Source organism: Carassius carassius, chromosome 20 (genome assembly GCF_963082965.1).
Source record: "Carassius carassius chromosome 20, fCarCar2.1, whole genome shotgun sequence".
Taxonomy (NCBI): domain Eukaryota; kingdom Metazoa; phylum Chordata; class Actinopteri; order Cypriniformes; family Cyprinidae; genus Carassius; species Carassius carassius.
The window spans coordinates 24,936,349-24,954,672 of record NC_081774.1 but is presented as its reverse complement, the minus strand read 5'-3'; the positions used below and the strand labels follow the sequence as shown (position 1 = coordinate 24,954,672).

At 40.7% G+C, this 18,324-nt stretch overlaps 1 protein-coding gene across 5 annotated transcripts in view; it reads right to left on the bottom strand.

Annotated features, from left to right (window-relative positions):
• The window catches only part of tnk2b (tyrosine kinase, non-receptor, 2b), a 203,551-nt gene that overhangs the window by 10,296 nt on the left and 174,931 nt on the right, over window positions 1–18,324 (bottom strand). For all 5 annotated transcript variants that reach the window (XM_059502262.1, XM_059502260.1, XM_059502259.1 and 2 more), the window contains 3 exons: window positions 15,035–16,428; window positions 2,531–2,626; window positions 2,195–2,322 (listed from right to left, as the gene is read on the bottom strand). In XM_059502262.1, coding sequence (XP_059358245.1) covers window positions 2,195–2,322; window positions 2,531–2,626; window positions 15,035–16,428 — 1,618 coding nt within the window. The remainder of the gene's footprint in view (window positions 1–2,194; window positions 2,323–2,530; window positions 2,627–15,034; window positions 16,429–18,324) is intronic.

Here is an 18,324-nt window from a genome sequence, read left to right as displayed (position 1 = left end):
CAATTTTGTTTTGTCTTTACTGTTCCAATACTTATGGAAGGCATTGTACATATATGTATAGAGAGAGAGAGAGAAAGAGAGAGAGAGAGAAAGTGTTAAAATACTAGCCTACTTTAAAAACTAAATAATTCAAATTGAAAATAGAAACTCTTTCATTACGTAATTCCAGCATTTCTCTTTAAAGGCACGTTAAACAAGGAGATGGCATATATAGGCTTTGTAAAACTTTGTCTTATAATTGTATAGCTGCCATGTCATGAATTCGTTATGTTCCCATTTGTAAAATAGCCAACAAATGAATTGTTGTAGGCTAACCTGATCTCAAGAAAGTGCGTATAGCATGATGTTCTGCTTCTATTTGGCGTAACATTTCTATGCAGAAATTGACTGGCATGCAAAAGACTGATAAATTCATAATTAGGCCCAATCCCAATTCTATTTTATACCCCTTCCCCTCTGCCTACCTCTTCCCCTTGTCCCTTGAAACAGAGTGTCAAGGGGTAGGGGAGAAAATATTCCCCTAAGGATTGGGACACCACTACTATGCCGTCACACATCATCATTCGTTGTCTAGCTCTTACAGTACACACATATACTGGTGTGCATTAGAGCCTTTAATTATCGTTCTGTATTAATGAGCTGCTTACTGACACACACACATATCGGAAATCACGCAGCTCACACATCCAGGAAAAAATTAACTTGTCAACGCTGCCCCATGACTTTTATTAAATACAGTTTAAATACTGAATCGCTACAATACATTTTCCAGCGATAAAATCAATCGCTGTTTTTAAGTAAGCTCACCCTAAGAAGATAAACACACAGACGCAAATACACGCAACTTCCATTTCCATTTCTCTCTCTCTTTCTCTCTCTCTCTCTCTCTCTCTCTCTCTCTCTCGAATAGGCAATATTTCAGAAAATGGTTTAACGATTTCTAATTATTGGGGGCATTAGCCCTCATCAATGTCTACGGCGGTTTTCACCCTGATCAGACATATGCTGTGGCACTATCATGCAGTCTGTAATGATATGACGTTAGCAAATATTAGCGATTTTTTGCAAACATTTCTTTGAGTAACATGACCGTTAATATGAACTCACAATTGAATGCAACATAAAACAAAAGATTACTTTTCATTAAAATCTTTATTTATGCCAAAAAAGCTCACATTTATGTGTCTTTTTGTTCGCTGCAGCAACCATGTTGCCGAGATATTTCATACCCCTTCGTTTGAAGTGTGGTCCCGAAAAATCTTCGTTTGAAGGGCTATCTGGCCCTTCCCCTTACCCCTACCCATCCAACCAAAAGAGAATCGAGACACCCCTACCCCTTCATGTGAACGCGTGAAACGAAGGGGTAGGGGAAAAGGGAAGGGCTAAGGGGTAGAATTGGGATTGGGCCTTAATGGCATGGCTGATTCAGTCAACAGAAATACGGGACACACACAGGCCTATGATAACAGCTGAAATGTTTGTGGGGCAAATCAGTCAGTCTGAGCGCTCATGCCATGGTACTCACAGTGCATATAGCCATATACCTGCAGGCGACACGGACTCGGATCGTGGTAATAAACACTGTAAACAGCAACCGTTCATGTGTCAGCGCTTAATGTGCAACCTCTATATGAAAAGCAATTTAGGGTCGCCTACCTTTGCCTAATGGGTAAGTACGCCCCTGACTGTTCTAGTTTTTGTTATTTAGAGACTCTTCAGTCTAATTGGTTTCCTTTTTAAAAAATTCTAATTCTAACTCATAAGCAAAGATATGCATTTATGAATGTTAATTGTATAAGGAAATATTGTCTTAAAATCATGAATTGATATTTAAATACTCATCAAAAAAATCATGATAGTATTTTTTGACCAAATTGCACAGCCCTACTATTACTCTAGCAGTAGGGGGGACCATTGGAGACAAACTCACCCTGTTCTGCATTAAACTAGAACTGTAACATTTGGAATCAAAAGCGAAGAACTTAGGACTGAGAACAATGAAAAACAGCTTGAGTAGGTTGAAAATCAAAGAGTAATTTGAAAAAAAATATATAACAATTTATATTTTTATTTTATTTATTTATTTGTAATAAAGTTTCTCGGTGTCTTCAGTTTTATGATTCACAGTGTCCTCCATGTTTTCAGAATTCTATACTAAGGCCTGCAGTGTGAACATAGTTAAAGATCACCCTACCTCAGCTTCATTGAGCCATAGGAATCTAACAGTTGTGTGCTGGCTAACTCCAGATTCCAGTCACACATCTCCAGAATCTTATGACACTCCACCCTTGTCTTCAGGCCCAAGCAGAAGAGCTGCTCCACCTGGGCACCAAAAGAAGGAAAAATTAATAAAAGTAATTTAACTCATTAGGTCCACCAAAAACATTATGGACACACTTCAGGTCCCTGTGTAAGTAATGTGTCAAAAACAGAAGAATAAGATTTACAATGTATTTGTGTGTCTGATTACTTATTACAATTAATTACCCCTAACCAGCCAGTGAATTATGATTACTGTGGTGACTATTACCTTCAAGTAGTGTACAGCCTTCTGTACATTCCAGCTGTGATTCTGTAAAGCCGTCTGACATTCTTCAATCGTTACTCCATGCACAGCCTCCTGCACCTAAACAGGGCAAATCCAATAACTATAAATCCATAGATGGACTTGAAGGAGTGGCTTTGGAATAATCAGATAGTGAGTTCTGAAGTGCAAATCAACAGTGTATTTAGTTTTTGATGTGACTGAATCAAGATTAAAAGTCTGTACAGGTCTGCAAATACAATAACATTGTTATTTGCACTGAATGTATATAGCTTCTTCCTAAATATAATTGTCATTATCTTCTGCCATATTGGATATATTTTCTGATGGAACTTACTACAATACAACCAGGGATCATCTTCACGCAAAATGATTGTTTAGATCAAGCAAGTAAGCCTTCATAATGGAAAGTCTTTGCCCTTAATGGAGTTATCCATGTAGAAAAGGTAGGTTTTGGAAATACTCAATTACTTTTGTAACCTCGGTTCCCTGAGATACGGGAAAGGAGTAGGCTACTGCATGAGTGCTGCATGAGATGCTTAAGGGAAAAAAAAAAAACTCCTTTTCCTCTGAGGACTGAAGATTCAATCACGCAGTGTAACTGCACGCACAATGTTTCGTGCAGCGATTATTAAATGAACCAATGGCTCACCAGCAGTGCTGCCCGCCAGAATGGGCAGGCCTATCTGGCTATATAAGCGGGCATTTGGCCATAGGATCTCAGGTCAATTCGACATAAGTGATGACACAGAGTCATTCAGTGCTCATTCCTGTATCTCAGGGAACCGAGGTTATGAAAGTAACAGAGTACTAAAGCTCCACGATTTATTGTTAAAAGATCGCAATCTTGATTCAGACACCCACATGATGAAAACGATTCCCACGAGTCTATTAAACTTTTGACAAAGTCTTACCTGATCATTCAAATCTATGTTCGCACTGCACAGAGAGACTAGTTACCATGTTTGGTAAAGAAATATCTTCTTCACAAACTGTCTTTTCAACTACACAGTATTATTTCTGTCTTACAGTCATTCTAATTATCACAGAAACACGGGTAAAGTTTTTATTTCAGATATAAACTGATGTCTACAGCAGAGATCGAAACAGAGCAAATCACCTTTTGAAAGTAATTGCAGTTTAAATTACGTTCGTGTAGATTGCATTGTTTTACCAGTAGGTGGAGACAAGTGACTTAAAAATTTATTTTTCAATGAATGAATTATTCATTTAAGAGAATCATTCAAAAACGCTGATTCATCCAGTAATTAAAAAAAATCGGTGTATTAAATGTATTATATATACACAACCAGTAAAAAAGTTTTTGAACCCTAAGATGTGTAATGCTTTTAAAGGAGTCTCTACTGCTCAACAAGCCTGCATTTATTGCATCCAAAGTATAGCAAAAACAGAATTTTTTTTTATTATTTTTACCATTTAAAATAACTGCTTTCTATTTGAATGTATTTTAAAATGTAATTTATTCCTGTGATTTCAAAGCTACATTTTAAGCATCATTACTCCAGTCTTCAGTGTCACATGATCCTTCAGAAATCATTGTAATATGATTATGTGCTGTTCAGAAAACATTTATTATTATTATGTTTAAAACAGTTGAGTAGATTTTTTCATGTTTCTTTGACAAAGTTCAGAAGAACAGCATTTATGTAAAATAGAAATATTTTGTAATAAATGTCTTTATCGTCACTTTTGACCAATTTTAAGGATCCTTGCTTAATAAAAGTATTAATTATATAATCCGCCATCCCCACCCCATACACACACTTTTCTGAAGGATCGTATGACTCTGAATTGGGGTAGTGATGCTGAAAATTCAGCTTTGATCACAGGAATAAATTACATTTTAAAATGTATTCCAATAGAAATATATTAATGTGTGTATATTAATGTGTAATATACTGCTGCGTGTGGACGCGCCACAATTAGTATCAAATATATATATAATTTTTTATAATTTTTTTGATACTAATTGTGGCGCGTCCGCACGCAGCGGCTTCTCTCTGTCCTGCCAGGATGGTGTTTTCGTGTTTTTTTTGTCATGCGAGTAGCAGTGTTTTTGTATGTCATCATCGCGTCTACTTGTCTTTAAGCGTGCATACAGTCGTGAGTTTCTGCTGGATGTCGGCAGAACCGCATTTTTACAGTTAAACTCCGTGCGCATGGAACAGCTGCGGGATCTCGGGCTGCTCCGGAGGCCCGCCATCACCAACCCCCACTACTGCATCTCGCCCACAGCGGAGGCGCCATAAGTATGGGATTTAAATCCTGCCATGATTCAAAACTGAAAATACAGGTCTGAAAGGTTGAAACTAAGTGTTCGAAAACTCAAAATCTTACAAAAAAAAGTTTTGCAAGATCGAAAAATAAGATTTGCAAGCTTGCAAAATGTAAAAAAAATAAAAATATCTCTGCAAACATGTTGTTTTTTTAGATTTCCTTCTTCAGAACTGCAACATTTTTTTACGATGTTGCGCAAATACATTTTCAGAGTTTCAAATTTGTCAGTGTTCTCCCACTGTATTAGATTGTTTTCCAGGTTTGAAACCTTGTAAATGGTGATCTGAAAACTGGTGTGCGAATGTGCGAATGTTTTTTTTGAAACTCTGAAAACAGAGCTTTGCAGGCTTGCAAAGTGGTAAAAAAAATTACATCTCTTCAAACGTAATTTTGTTTTTGAGTTTTCCCTCTTCAGAAGTGCAACACTCTTTTTTATGGTGTTGTGCAATCATTTTTTCAGAGTTTCGAATTTGTCACTGTTCTCCCAGTGTATAGTTTGTTTTCAAGATTTGAAACCTTGTAAATAGTGATCTGAAAACTGGTGTGCGAATAGGTGAAAAAAAGTTTTGAAACTCTGAAAACTGAGGTTCGAAAGGGCGAAACATATTACATTACATTACATTTGCACTCCTATTGCAGACTATTTTTTCAGAGCTGAGTTTACAACACCCACTTTGCGGAGATACGCACACACAGTTGTGAGCTTGCGTCTCACATGATTTGTGGCAGCGTTGTCACGCAGCTCTGCTCTAAAACTCTGAACCTCAGACTGAGCGAAAATGAAGCTTCGCAACCTCGCAACTAAAAAAAGCCTGGAGGGAGGGCCTTCTGCTCTTGGCCAATGCTTTGCTGTCTGCTGACGTACAGTCCAATCACAAGTCGTATTTACTGGAAAGGTGGGATTGACCGACTGCTCCGCCAATGACAAAAGCGCACAGGATACGCAAACAGAGGGTGCACAGATTTCTGTCCACAAGGCGGTCCCTCGCGGTCCAGTTCTAAAATAAAGGTTTACCCACTTGTCGCTGAAATTCACCATACAATTGCCAGTAGCCACTGAGTTTACCACTGATAGACCGGCGGTGCATCAGTATACACACTTGCACCTTGTCTGGTTTAGGCCTGTCATTGATAAATAATGATGACAATAAAAACGCCAGTAGGTGACAGCAAAACCATGGTTTTAAGTAGGCTATTTATTGAATCGTTCAAATCAAACTTTTCGTTCAAAACGCCTGATTCTATTAGAAAGGAAACAAAAGAGTCCATTTGAATGGACTGTTGAATCACTGGCTCACTTGATTCGTTGAAAATCTGATGAATTCAAGGAACAAAACACTGTGTTAAGGGCCGTTCACATGTCGCGCCTAAATACGCGTCGCTTTCTCCTCCTTTCCAAAGCGCTCGGCAGTTGCGCTCCTATGTATGGAAGGCATTTTCTGCCAAATTTAAATAAATAAATGAAATGATTAAAATTAAAACCAGATTAACGATTTCACTACAGAAAACTGTATGCAAAATATGTGACAAAATTGAGAATGAAATTAAATGATTTCATTTTCATGGTGACATACCTGTCAAATTGAAAATTAAAATGCAATTGGTGATTTCACATTTCATTTTCAATACAGTCTCGAGGCAAGACTGTCAATATTAAAATGAAAAGCCAAACGTGAAAAAGAAACTACACATACAGTTTTAACAAAGCTCTTTATTAACGCTCACGCAACAATAGTGACACAATTCAAATTTAAATGTAAATTTTACTTGTCATTTTAATTCCTCTTTTATTTCACTGTTTTCATTTTCGTTTTCATTTTCAAAGACAACCTGCATGCAAATTATATGTTAATGAGTGGGTGTGGCTCAATTACGTTGTTACGTGGAGGAGCTATAATGGCGGTTATGGCCAGTATAGCAGCAGAATTAAACCAGCTAGCAAACATTTCGGATGATAATGACTTCATTTTGATACGAGTTGAATCTATCTTGGATAGGGGTGCTCCGATCACGATCGGCCGATCGTTAATGCGCATCTCGTCAGTAAAGCCGGTTCTCTAATCAGCGGTTAATTCCATCAGGTGCGTGATTTCACATAGAACAGCTGTTACTACACAGAGCCATTGTTAACGGAGAAGATGCGCAAATCCACGTTCATTTTCAGCGTTTATTGGCGCACCTTCTCAGTTAACAATGGCTCTGTGTAGTAACAGCTGCTCTATGTGAAATCACGCACCTGATGGAATTAACCGCTGATTAGAGAACCGGCTTTACTGACGAGATGCGCATTAACGATCGGCCGATCGTGATCGGAGCACCCCTAATCTTGGATACACTTGGACATTTTGCAGCCGTCACAAACTCAGCAGACAGCAGATTTTTCGGGGAGTCTCGTGGAGGCTCAGGCCGAGGAACTGCAGTGGGTCGAGGGTTTGACGCATGCTGGTCAGGCTGGTTGTTTCTTCCACGTTCTAATGCTGCTGCAGCTTCCCGCAAAACCTCACTAACAGATTCGCCATGTCTCGATTACAATATATTCACATTTTAATGTCGTTTCACACATTGTTTCAACCACCATTCAACTCATGCACACGAGACTTCGACGATTGTCTCTAGCGCCGTTACTTGAATAAGCCACACCCACTCATTAACATGTAATTTGCATGCAGGTTGTCTTTGAAAATGAAAACGAAAATGAAAACAGTGAAATAAAAGAGGAATTAAAATGACAAGTAAAATTTACATTTAAATTTGAATTGTGTCACTATTATTGCGTGAGCGTTAATAAAGAGCTTTGTAAAAACTGTATGTATAGTTTCTTTTTCACGTTTGCTTTTCATTTTAATATTGGCAGTCTTGCCTCGAGACTGTATTGAAAATGAAATGTGAAATCACCAATTGCATTTTATTTTTCAATTTGACAGGCATGTCACCGTGAAAATGAAATCATTTAATTTCATTCTCAATTTTGTCACATATTTTGCGTACAGTTTTCTGTAATGAAATAGTTAATCTGGTTTTAATTTTAATTTTAATCATTTCATTTATTTATTTAAATTTGGCAGAAAATGCCTTCCATACCTATGCGCTGTTGTAGCTATAAAATTAATAGCACATTTTTGTTCGCGCACGTGCTGATACTCAATAATTAATGTTCAATGAATATAAAAACGTCAGCAATTTTTTCATGACTTAAATTATAAGGAAATTCTAACTGTATTTATTAATTCTAACAGGCTTCATTGCGAAGTGAATGCTTTTGGACTCTTAGGACGTGTTTTTGTTGGGTTTTTGCAAAGTCGGTGACTCAAAATGTCAGCTCTATCCTCTCTCAATCCGTCACAAACAGCGTATGAGGACAATGGAAGCAATAAAAAACAACAAATATACAAGTGCTATAACAAGTCTCAGTTAGCTTACACGTAACAAAGGCTTTTAAATAATATAATAAAGAAATACTGATAACAGATAGAATAGAAAAAGAATAGAGCAAGCTAGAGTTAGAGGTCTTTTTTGCCTTTGTTAATTGTATAATAAAAGAAAACCGATAGAATACAAAATAATAGAAAGCTTAATATTATTCTTTTTTTAAGAATAGTGAGTGTTAAAGTTAGAAGGTCAAATACATTTGGAAGAGATGTGTTTTAAGCCGATTCTTGAAGATAAGAATTGGGTACAGACAATCCAGTAAAGATTTACCCAAACGAAGGTCTGAGACTACAGAATATCCTCAATGCAGAAAGCACTCTCTTTCACTCACACACAGTATCAATTTTAGCATGTGGTGGAGAACAAATAGTTTATCATATGTTTTAAACATTACATATTTATTATTTATATATATATAATATATGAAAATACATATGTTTAGATTATAATTCAGGTTTATTTTTACAAAATATAGATTTTAAAACGTCTCAATACATATAGCCTATAGTGATTGCAGAAAAAAGTTAACCATGCATTCATAAATTTGTAATAGGCAATTATTTATAATTTTACTGAAATATTTTAATAAAAGTAAAAAAATACACTGTACACCTTTCTGAATATTTCAATATAATATCTAAATATTCTTTTGGATGCACTATTGAAGTCACTTTAATTGTAATATTCGGTCTCTACATGAAGAGAGAGTCAGTGGTCCACTGCGTGAGGAAAGTGAGTCGTGAGGAAAGTGAATCGTTCGCTGCTTGAGGAAAGTGAGTCGCCAGCTGAGGAAAGTGAGGTGAGTGTGTATACTGATGCACCGACCGGTCTATCAGTGGTAAACTCAGTGGCTACTGGCAATTGTATGGTGAATTTCAGCGACAAGTGGGTAAACCTTTATTTTAGAACTGGACCGCGACGGGACCGCCTTGTGGACAGAAATCTGTGCATCCTGTTTGCGTATCCTGTGCGCTTTTGTCATTGGCGGAGCAGTCGGTCAATCCCACCTTTCCAGTAAATACGACTTGTGATTGGACTGTACGTCAGCAGACAGCAAAGCATTGGCCAAGAGCAGAAGGCCCTCCCTCCAGGCTTTTTTTAGTTGCGAGGTTGCGAAGCTTCATTTTCGCTCAGTCTGAGTTTCAGAGCAGAGCTGCGTGACAACGCTGCCACAAATCACGTGAGACGCATGCTCGCAACTGTGTGTGCGTATCTCCGCAAAGTGGGTGTTGTAAACTCAGCTCTGAAAAAATAGTCTGCAATAGGAGTGCAAATGTAATGTAATGTAATATGTTTCGCCCTTTCGAACCTCAGTTTTCAGAGTTTCAAAACTTTTTTTCACCTATTCGCACACCAGTTTTCAGATCACTATTTACAAGGTTTCAAATCTTGAAAACAAACTATACACTGGGAGAACAGTGACAAATTCGAAACTCTGAAAAAATGATTGCACAACACCATAAAAAAGAGTGTTGCACTTCTGAAGAGGGAAAACAAAAATAAAATTACGTTTGAAGAGATGTAATTTTTTTTACCACTTTGCAAGCCTGCAAAGCTCTGTTTTCAGCATTTCAAAAAAAACATTCACACATTCGCACACCAGTTTTCAGATCACCATTTACAAGGTTTCAAACCTGGAAAACAATCTAATACAGTGGGAGAACACTGACAAATTTGAAACTCTGAAAAATTATTTGGGCAACATCGTAAAAAAATGTTGCAGGTCTGAAGAAGGAAATCTCAAAAACAACAATGTTTGCAGAGATATTTTTATTTTTTTTACATTTTGCAAGCTTGCAAATCTTATTTTTCGATCTTGCAAAACTTTTTTTTTGTAAGATTTTGAGTTTTCGAACACTTAGTTTCAACCTTTCAGACCTGTATTTTCAGTTTTGAATCATGGCAGGATTTAAATCCCATACATAAGCAGCGTGAGAGGAGGGGTAAGCGTGGAGGTATCCAGGCTATGCTAACCCACACAAGCCATCTATCCCCACCATCGTACTGGCTAACATACACTCTTTGGACAATAAACTGGACTACATCCGATTACTACGTTCAACTCAGAGGACTGTAAGAGACTGTTGTGTTTTTGTGTTCACGGAAGCATGGCTCAGCAACAGCGTTCCAGACTGCGCTATTAAGCTCGACCAGCTGACATGCTATCAAGCGGACAGAGCTTTCATTGAGGGAGGAAAAACCCATGGCAGAGGGCTGATGTTAATGCTAATGTTAATGCTAATGATGCTGTTATTATCTGCAAACACTGCTCACCCCTGGTGGAGTTTTTGATTATTAAGTGCCGGCCATTCTATCTGCCGAGGGAATATACTGCCATACTGCTCGATTCGGTTTACATTCCCCCGAACATCAACTGCAACAGGAACGATGCACTAAATGAACTGTACCAGCACATCGGTGAGCAACAGACAGCACACCCTGATGCTTTTCTCATCATAGCTGGGGGTTTCAACCATGCTGACTTAAAGAGTGTGTTTCCAAAAATACACCAACATATACACTTTCCAACATGAGGTAAAAACATTTCAGACTTTGTTTACACCACACAGAGAGGAGCCTACAAAGCCACCCCCCCTCCCCCACCTCGGAGCCTCAGACCACATCACTGTCACTAATGCACCTGCATACAGACCGCTCATTAAAGTCGCCAAACCAGTTCAAAATCAGATTCAAGTGTGGCCAGAAGGATCGTCAGAGGCTCTTCAAGACTGTTTTGCCACAACTGATTGGAATATGTTTGAGCAGGCTGCCACATACAATAACACCATTGACATTCAGGAGTACTCAGAGACTGTCACTGCCTACATCAACAAGTGTATTGATGATGTAACAGTCACAAAAACCACAGAGACCCGGAACGCTGCATTCAAAGCTGGAGATGAGGTGGGCCTGAGAACAGCCAGGGCCAACCTGTCCCGCGGCATCAGAGAGGCTTAGAGACAGCACTCTAGGAGGATACTTAGCCCATCAATTAAGTGATAGCAGAGACACTCGGAGCCTGTGGCAGGGGATACAGACCATTATGGACTACAAGCCCCCACCGCGGACCTGTGACAGCAACATCTCTCTGCTAAACGAGCTGAACACCTTCTTCGCTCACTTTGAGCAACAAAACAGCACCGCTGCACAGAAGACTCCACCTCCTCCCGGTGACCAGGTGATGACGCAAACCACAGACAGCATAAGGAGATCCTTCAGCAGGATCAATGCATGCAAAGCTCCAGGTCCTGACAACATCCCTTGGTGTGTACTGAGAGACTGTGCAGCCGAACTCACTGATGTCTTCACAGACATTTTCAACATCTCACTTAGTCAGGCTGTTGTTCCCACATGTTTCAAAACTACCACCATCATTCCAGTCCTGAAGAAGCCATCTCCATCCTGCTTCAATGACTACCGTCCTGTTGCACTTACTCCCATCCTCATGAAGTGCTTTGAACGGCTAGTCATGCACCACATCAAGTCTGCCCTCCCCCCTCCCTGGAACCCTTCCAGTTTGCATACGTCAGAATGCTGTTCATAGACTTCAGTTCAGCATTCAACACAATCATCCCTCAACAGCTCATTTACAAACTGATCCAGCTGAAGCCCAACACTTCGCTGTGCAACTGGCTGTTGGACTTTCTGACTGGAAGACCTCAGGCAGTACGTGTCGGCAGCAACACATCCAGCACCATCACACTGAACACTATGGACCCCCAAGGATGTGTGCTGAGCCCCCTCCTCTTCACTCTGCTGACCCATGACTGCACACCGTCACAACTCCAACCTCTTGACCTCTCTCTGAACGTGGAGAAGACAAAGGAGATTGTTGTTGACTTCAGGAGTGCACACACTCAGCACGTTCCTCTGACCATCAACGGTGCGACTGTGGAGAGAGTGAGCAGCACCAAGTTCCTGGGTGTGAATATCACAGAGGACCTATCCTGGACCGACAACACCACAGCACTGGCCAAGAAATCAGAACAGCATCTCTACTTCCTCTGCAAACTAAGGAGAGCCAGAGCCCCGCCCCCCATCATGTACACCTTCTATAGAGGCACCATCGAGAGCATCCTGACGAGCTGCATCACTGTGTGGTATGGCGCCTGCAACGCGTTCTGCCGAAAGACTCTGCAACGCATAGTGAGAGCAACTGAGAAGATCATTGGTGTCTCTCTCCCCCCCCCCCCCCCCTCCAGGACATTTATGGAACCAGTCTCACCCGTAAAGCCCTCTGCATTGCAGGTGATCCCACCCACCCGTCACACAGCTTCTTCAGTCTTCTGCCATCAGGGAGGAGACTGCGGAGTCTCCAGGCCAGGACCAGCAGACTGTAGGACAGCTTCATTCATTCACATCAGGCTGTCAGGAAGCTGAACTCGCTCCTGAAATTGTCCCCCTGTCCCTCTTCTGCCCCGGGCACCACTGAATTATGACCCCCCCCCCCCCCCCCTTTAATCAGACTGAATAAGTTTTTTTGCACTAAAAACTTTATCTGCACTGTTTGTTCACTTCACTGATTTGCACTCTATCTGCCATCTGCCTTGCACTGCTTTATTTAACCTTATTTTTAATTTTATTATGTGTCTTTTTTTTAATTCCCTTATAGTATAGCTGTATCTTATATTTTATATTTGATCTAGATTTTTAGGCTCTGCTGTTAGTGTTATCTGTATGCACCAGGGGTCTAATTTTGATTCTCTGTATGTATGTATGTACTGTACAAGTGGAAAAATTGACAATAAAGCAGACTTGACTTGAAAGCAGTTATTTAAAATTGTAAAAATATTTCACAATATTACTACTTTTGCTGTATTTTGGATCAAATAAATCTAAGCTTGGTGAGCAGAAGAGAATTCTTTTGGACTGGTTGTGTATATTAAAATGTTTAATAATTCATTCAAATTAATTAAACACTTTTAACTAGACTGTAGCAATAATATTTTGTCACAAATTATTATGTTTAGTTCAGAGATCTCTATTTAAGCCAAAACTTGTTATTCTCAATTTATCCAGAATCGTGCAGCTCTATTGAGTACATTACCTATTGATACTTCACTCTTACTGCGTCGCTAGATGCTTATGAGGAAACCAATACAATCCCACCATGCCATGAGAGAGCAATGACTGATATGAACTGGCCTTGAGCGAAAAAGGCTAGAGGGACCATTTATGCACAGGGTGAGCCCTGAAGGTGGAAAGAGGGCTGAACTCACTCAGCCCAGGCTTCAGATAATCATTACAATGGTCGTATGTACAGCATCAGCACTAGTAATAGGGCCAAGAGCGTTCATAAAAGTCAGGTAGAGCCTGAGACTTAGACCGCCTAGACAAGCGTGTGCCACCTTAAATAGATAAAATCCAAGCCTGCAAGGCCGGAACATTCAAGTTATAGAACCTGGTAAAGGTGTCCCAGCTGGCCGCCACACAGATGTCTGCTATGGACATACCACTAGACCACACCCAGGAATAGGCCACACCTTGAGTGGAATGGGCTTTCACTCCTATGGGACTCTGAAGGCCTAGGGATGAGTAAGCTACTGTGATAGCAATAACTAACCATATAGAGACCCTCTGCTTTTCACCAGCTGCAGAGTCTTCAGCGGCAGTCAGCTCGCTGACTGAAGTGGCTCAAAGGGGGAGCCTTTGAGGACTCTCAGGAGCGTGGGCAGATCCCATGTAGGGATCGTGAGGGGCCGGGCCAGATGGAGCCTCCTGGGTCCCCTCAGGAAACAGACAACAAGGTTGTTCCGGCCCACTGATTGTCCGGCTATAGATGCTGCTATAGCTGCCACATAGTCTTTGAGCATGGAAGGGGAACGGCCCTTGTCCAACAGCTCTTGTAAGTAGGACAATATCACCAATATGTCACATGTCATCAGGTTCTCACCACAAGGCAGAGAAAATCGACCACTTAAGGGCATAGAGGCGTCTCGTAGATGGGGCTCTGGCCTGTGAGATCATATTCAAGACACTCTCTGGGAGATATAGTGATTCCTGTTGAGAATCAACTGTTGGTGACCACAGTTCGGGCTGGGGTGCCAGATTGTTCTGTTTAACATTGTTTAGCAATGTTTAGCATTTTTAAGCTCGCCACATGGCAGCAGGGGATGAGCTGTCACCTGCGCTGGTCGCTGAGCAGCTCAAAGAGCAGACGGAGCGCCGAGAGGGAACAGAAGAGACGGCAAATCCTATCCGCATTGAGGCATGTCTATGGCGACCGCCTTCAAGTCCTGAAGGTCAGCGAAGGAAGATCATCGTCGCTGAAGGAGAATTGATCTAAGATCCTATGGCGAAATGCCCGCTTATATAGCCAGATGGCCCCACCCATTCTGGCAGCTCTGGTGGGCTTCAGCACCATAAGCTTGTGCAGCACCGCTACCAAGCAATTGATGCATTTTATAATCACTGCAAAAACCAATGACTGTGTAGTCACACTGCGTGATTGAATAAGTCTTCAGTCCTCAGAGAAAAATGAGTTTTACCCCATAAGTTTTACCGACTAGTACGAGTGAAGTATCAATTGGGAACTATGATCAGAATTATGGTTCGCCTACATGCCACAATATAAATAAATTATAATTACTCTGGTCACAAAGCAAGTTCCTACAATTAAGACACCACAGTCAGCCCAAGCCACTCTTGAATAATTCTGCCATAAAAAGCACATGAGAGCTTATATTGGAAACATACACAAGTTTCAAGAAAACAACCAGTAATAACATGGATCAGTTTAATATAAATCTCCAAATCTCTTACCAGTTTGACTTTGTCATGGTTGCTGGTGCTGTTAAATGAGCCAGCAGAGGTTACTCGGCACAGGCTGAGAGAGTTCTTCAGCCCCCCTCTAAATCCAGAGCCCGTCAGACTGCTGTTGTTATTGGAGGAGAAATTGTACTTGAGATCCCCTTGTTGATGAACCATGGGCTTGACAGTGGCTGTGTTTACCTGCTTCTTTTCCTCACCACTCTCTGCCTCTTTGAAGAACTTATCGAAGTGGTCCAGATACGGAGGCCTCTCAGGCAGGAGGTAGTAGTGCGTGTTGCTGACCTTCTTGCCATCACGTACAATAGGCAGAATGCAGGGCCCTTTGCCTAGCTCCTTATCTTTGCCCTGTGCCTGGATGACCTTGGGAGCAGCATATTTGGGATCGGAGGCAAAGCTCTGAGTGGTTGGCATTAGTTTAGCAGGTGAAGTGGAGAGGTAGGATGGGCCATAGATGGAAGAACCTGAGCAGAGGCTGCTGCGAGTCTGAGGGGAGCCCACGTGCGGACTTGGCGTACGAGACCCTGTCTGAGAGAGTGGATCTCGAGGGGGAATTTGGGGTGGACGCGCCTTATCTTCCTCATTTCCAGAGATTGGAGAAAGCTCACCAGACCAGCGAGCATAATCACCACCTGCACGTTTGACTGGACGGGGTGGTATGGGAATACGTGGTGGTATCTGTGGTTTGTCCTCAGAAAACGTTAGGACTATCTGGCAGTGTGGCTCCAAACTGGGGCTGGTAGAGCTCACAGGTACATTGAGGTGCCTCATACACTCCTGCTGCAGCTCTTGGAAGATCTCAGCAGACTGAGAGAAGGTGCTGGCATTGCTCTGCCTACAGGGCAAAAATAAATTGTCTTCTACATGAGGCTTACACTCTCCAGTAGGAGTACAGGACATATGTGGAAAGCATAGTTCATCAGCTCCTCGTTCTGCACTGTTGATGGAGCTCACTTCAAAGTCATCCTCATCTTGTGCTACATCATCATAGGCTGGGGGTGGAGGGAGAGGCCGGGCATCCCAGTCCACCACTGGGGTAGGGTGAAGGGGGCGGGGAAGAGAGCGTGCGGGGCTCTGTGGAGGAGTTCTGTCTAAAATGTTCTCTGCTTCAAGTGCCATTTTAGCCAGGGTTGGGATCTGAAGCTCCACCACAGGAGAGGGTGAAGGTGTGGCCGATGGAAACTCTTCTCCAAAGTCTATAAGAGATACTTCTGTGGGAGTGCTGCCCCCTGGAGTCTGCACATTGTATGTGGAGCAATCACCTAATTTGGTAGCACAGACCAAGGCAGCTGGTTTGAGCTTAAGGCCCTTCTTCTTCAAAGATAGCGTCCGCCGAAGGCCTAATGAAGTCTGGTCCTCATCCTCAGAAACAGCATCGTAGGAAGGTTCTAGTCACATGATAAAAAAAAATGGTAAACAAATGTTTGATGAAATGTCCGTTGAATGATATTTAATTTAATGACAGGAACTGTAAAACAAATATTTTGGGGGGTTTAAATATAAACCACTGAGCACACATTAGAACAGTCATGCAATGTAGATGCAGTATATCTTGCATTTATCCAAAGAAACTATTGAACACTAACATGTCTCATAGTGTGTCTAAGTGATTTTATAACTATTTTATTAATATTGTCTCACTGAGACAGGTAAACAACTGCCACTAATATTAACAGAAATGCTAACAGACAGAGATCTTTGGCTTCTACATACAAAAATGGTGGTTCAGTCTTTAACTACAAGGGTTTGTGACACTGTTGCCGGTATCTACAAATTATTGTTTGATCTCAAACTAAATGTTTTGGTGAAGAAAAAAAAATAATAATAATAAAGGAAAAACAAAATACTACAAAATGTATAGTAGGTGGCTAACCAAAATACCTATTACTGCCGCATGTACCACCGCCGCCGCAGGGCCACAGCGTTAACTGCAAGTCAGTCACATGTTAAAGTCATTCACAAAACTACTGCCAGGTGCCACAAAGGGTCAGTTTGCAAACTGACTGGAATTATATTTTGTTTTGCAAACAGAGATCAAATAATGAAATAAAACAAAATAACATGAAAATATAGCATTATAACATTCTTAAAAATCATTAGAAAATTTAGTTAAAATGTATTTTTAGAAAGTAAATTTCAAAACGTGAGATACTTATATAGGCTGCAGCCTAATGCATCAAAGAAAATAAATAATTAAATGAATTTACACAGAGGCTCTTACTGCATGTTGTGGTTACTAAACAGTCATTATGAAAACCATTCAAACTACACAATTTCTTTATGTTGTGTTAAGGGGCTTTCATTTCGATCTACAAGCTAATGAAAGTTTTTGAAAAAAACGAAAAATCCTGACCTTGGCTGTTGGTCCCTCCTTCCTTCACAAAAACAGATACAAAAAGATAGCTGACCTGGAATCACAGCTCCAGAATCTGACTAGATATATTCAACTTCAGGGTTTCCCCATACATTGATTTATTTGTGGTGGGCCGCCACAATATCAAAACTGACCGCCACATATTGATTTTCCAAAAGGCTTTGACTTCACTGAATGAACATGAGTACTGCATGTTTCAAAATCAAAAACTGGTGCAGGTGTTTTTATAACACTGTATTTCAGAAGGTAACCGACTGTATGTAGAAAATTTTCGATGTAATTTTCATTTTATCTTGCATGTATTACCGGAGAAACCTCTATCTCTCCAACTCTCAAAGCGCCTCCTGCTGGCAGAAAATGAATTTGGATATGGGGGCGGGGGAGTGCCACCACAAATAGAGTGTAGGCTGTGGGAAACACTGAACATTGTTTCTCAGACAATACACTCAGCAAAATCGTGGCAGTTAGGTCCAAACTCAATTCATTACTGAGATCCAGGGCAGAATTCCTGATTCAAAGATCCAGGCAGAATTACTATTTTCAAAGAAATAGACCAATCCACCTTTTAGCTCTAAGATTTCGCAACAGTGAAAAATTTGCTTATATTTCAGCAGTTAAATCCCAATCTGGGCTCATTAAGACAAACCAAAAATACATTAATACCGCCTTCCACTCTTTTTCTAACTTCTTCTGCTGATGGTGACCCTGACTCTTTTGCATTTTTTCTGTCCAACCTTGATTTACCTAGGCTGTCAGATGCGGGTTCGGATTACCTGGCTGAACCGATCACTCTTCAGGAGCTGGAGTTAGCAATCAGATCTATGAGCAAGGGGAAATCCCAAGGCATAGATGGTATTCCAATCGAATTGTATACTACTTTTTGGTCGAATTTAGGCCCCCTCATGTTAGA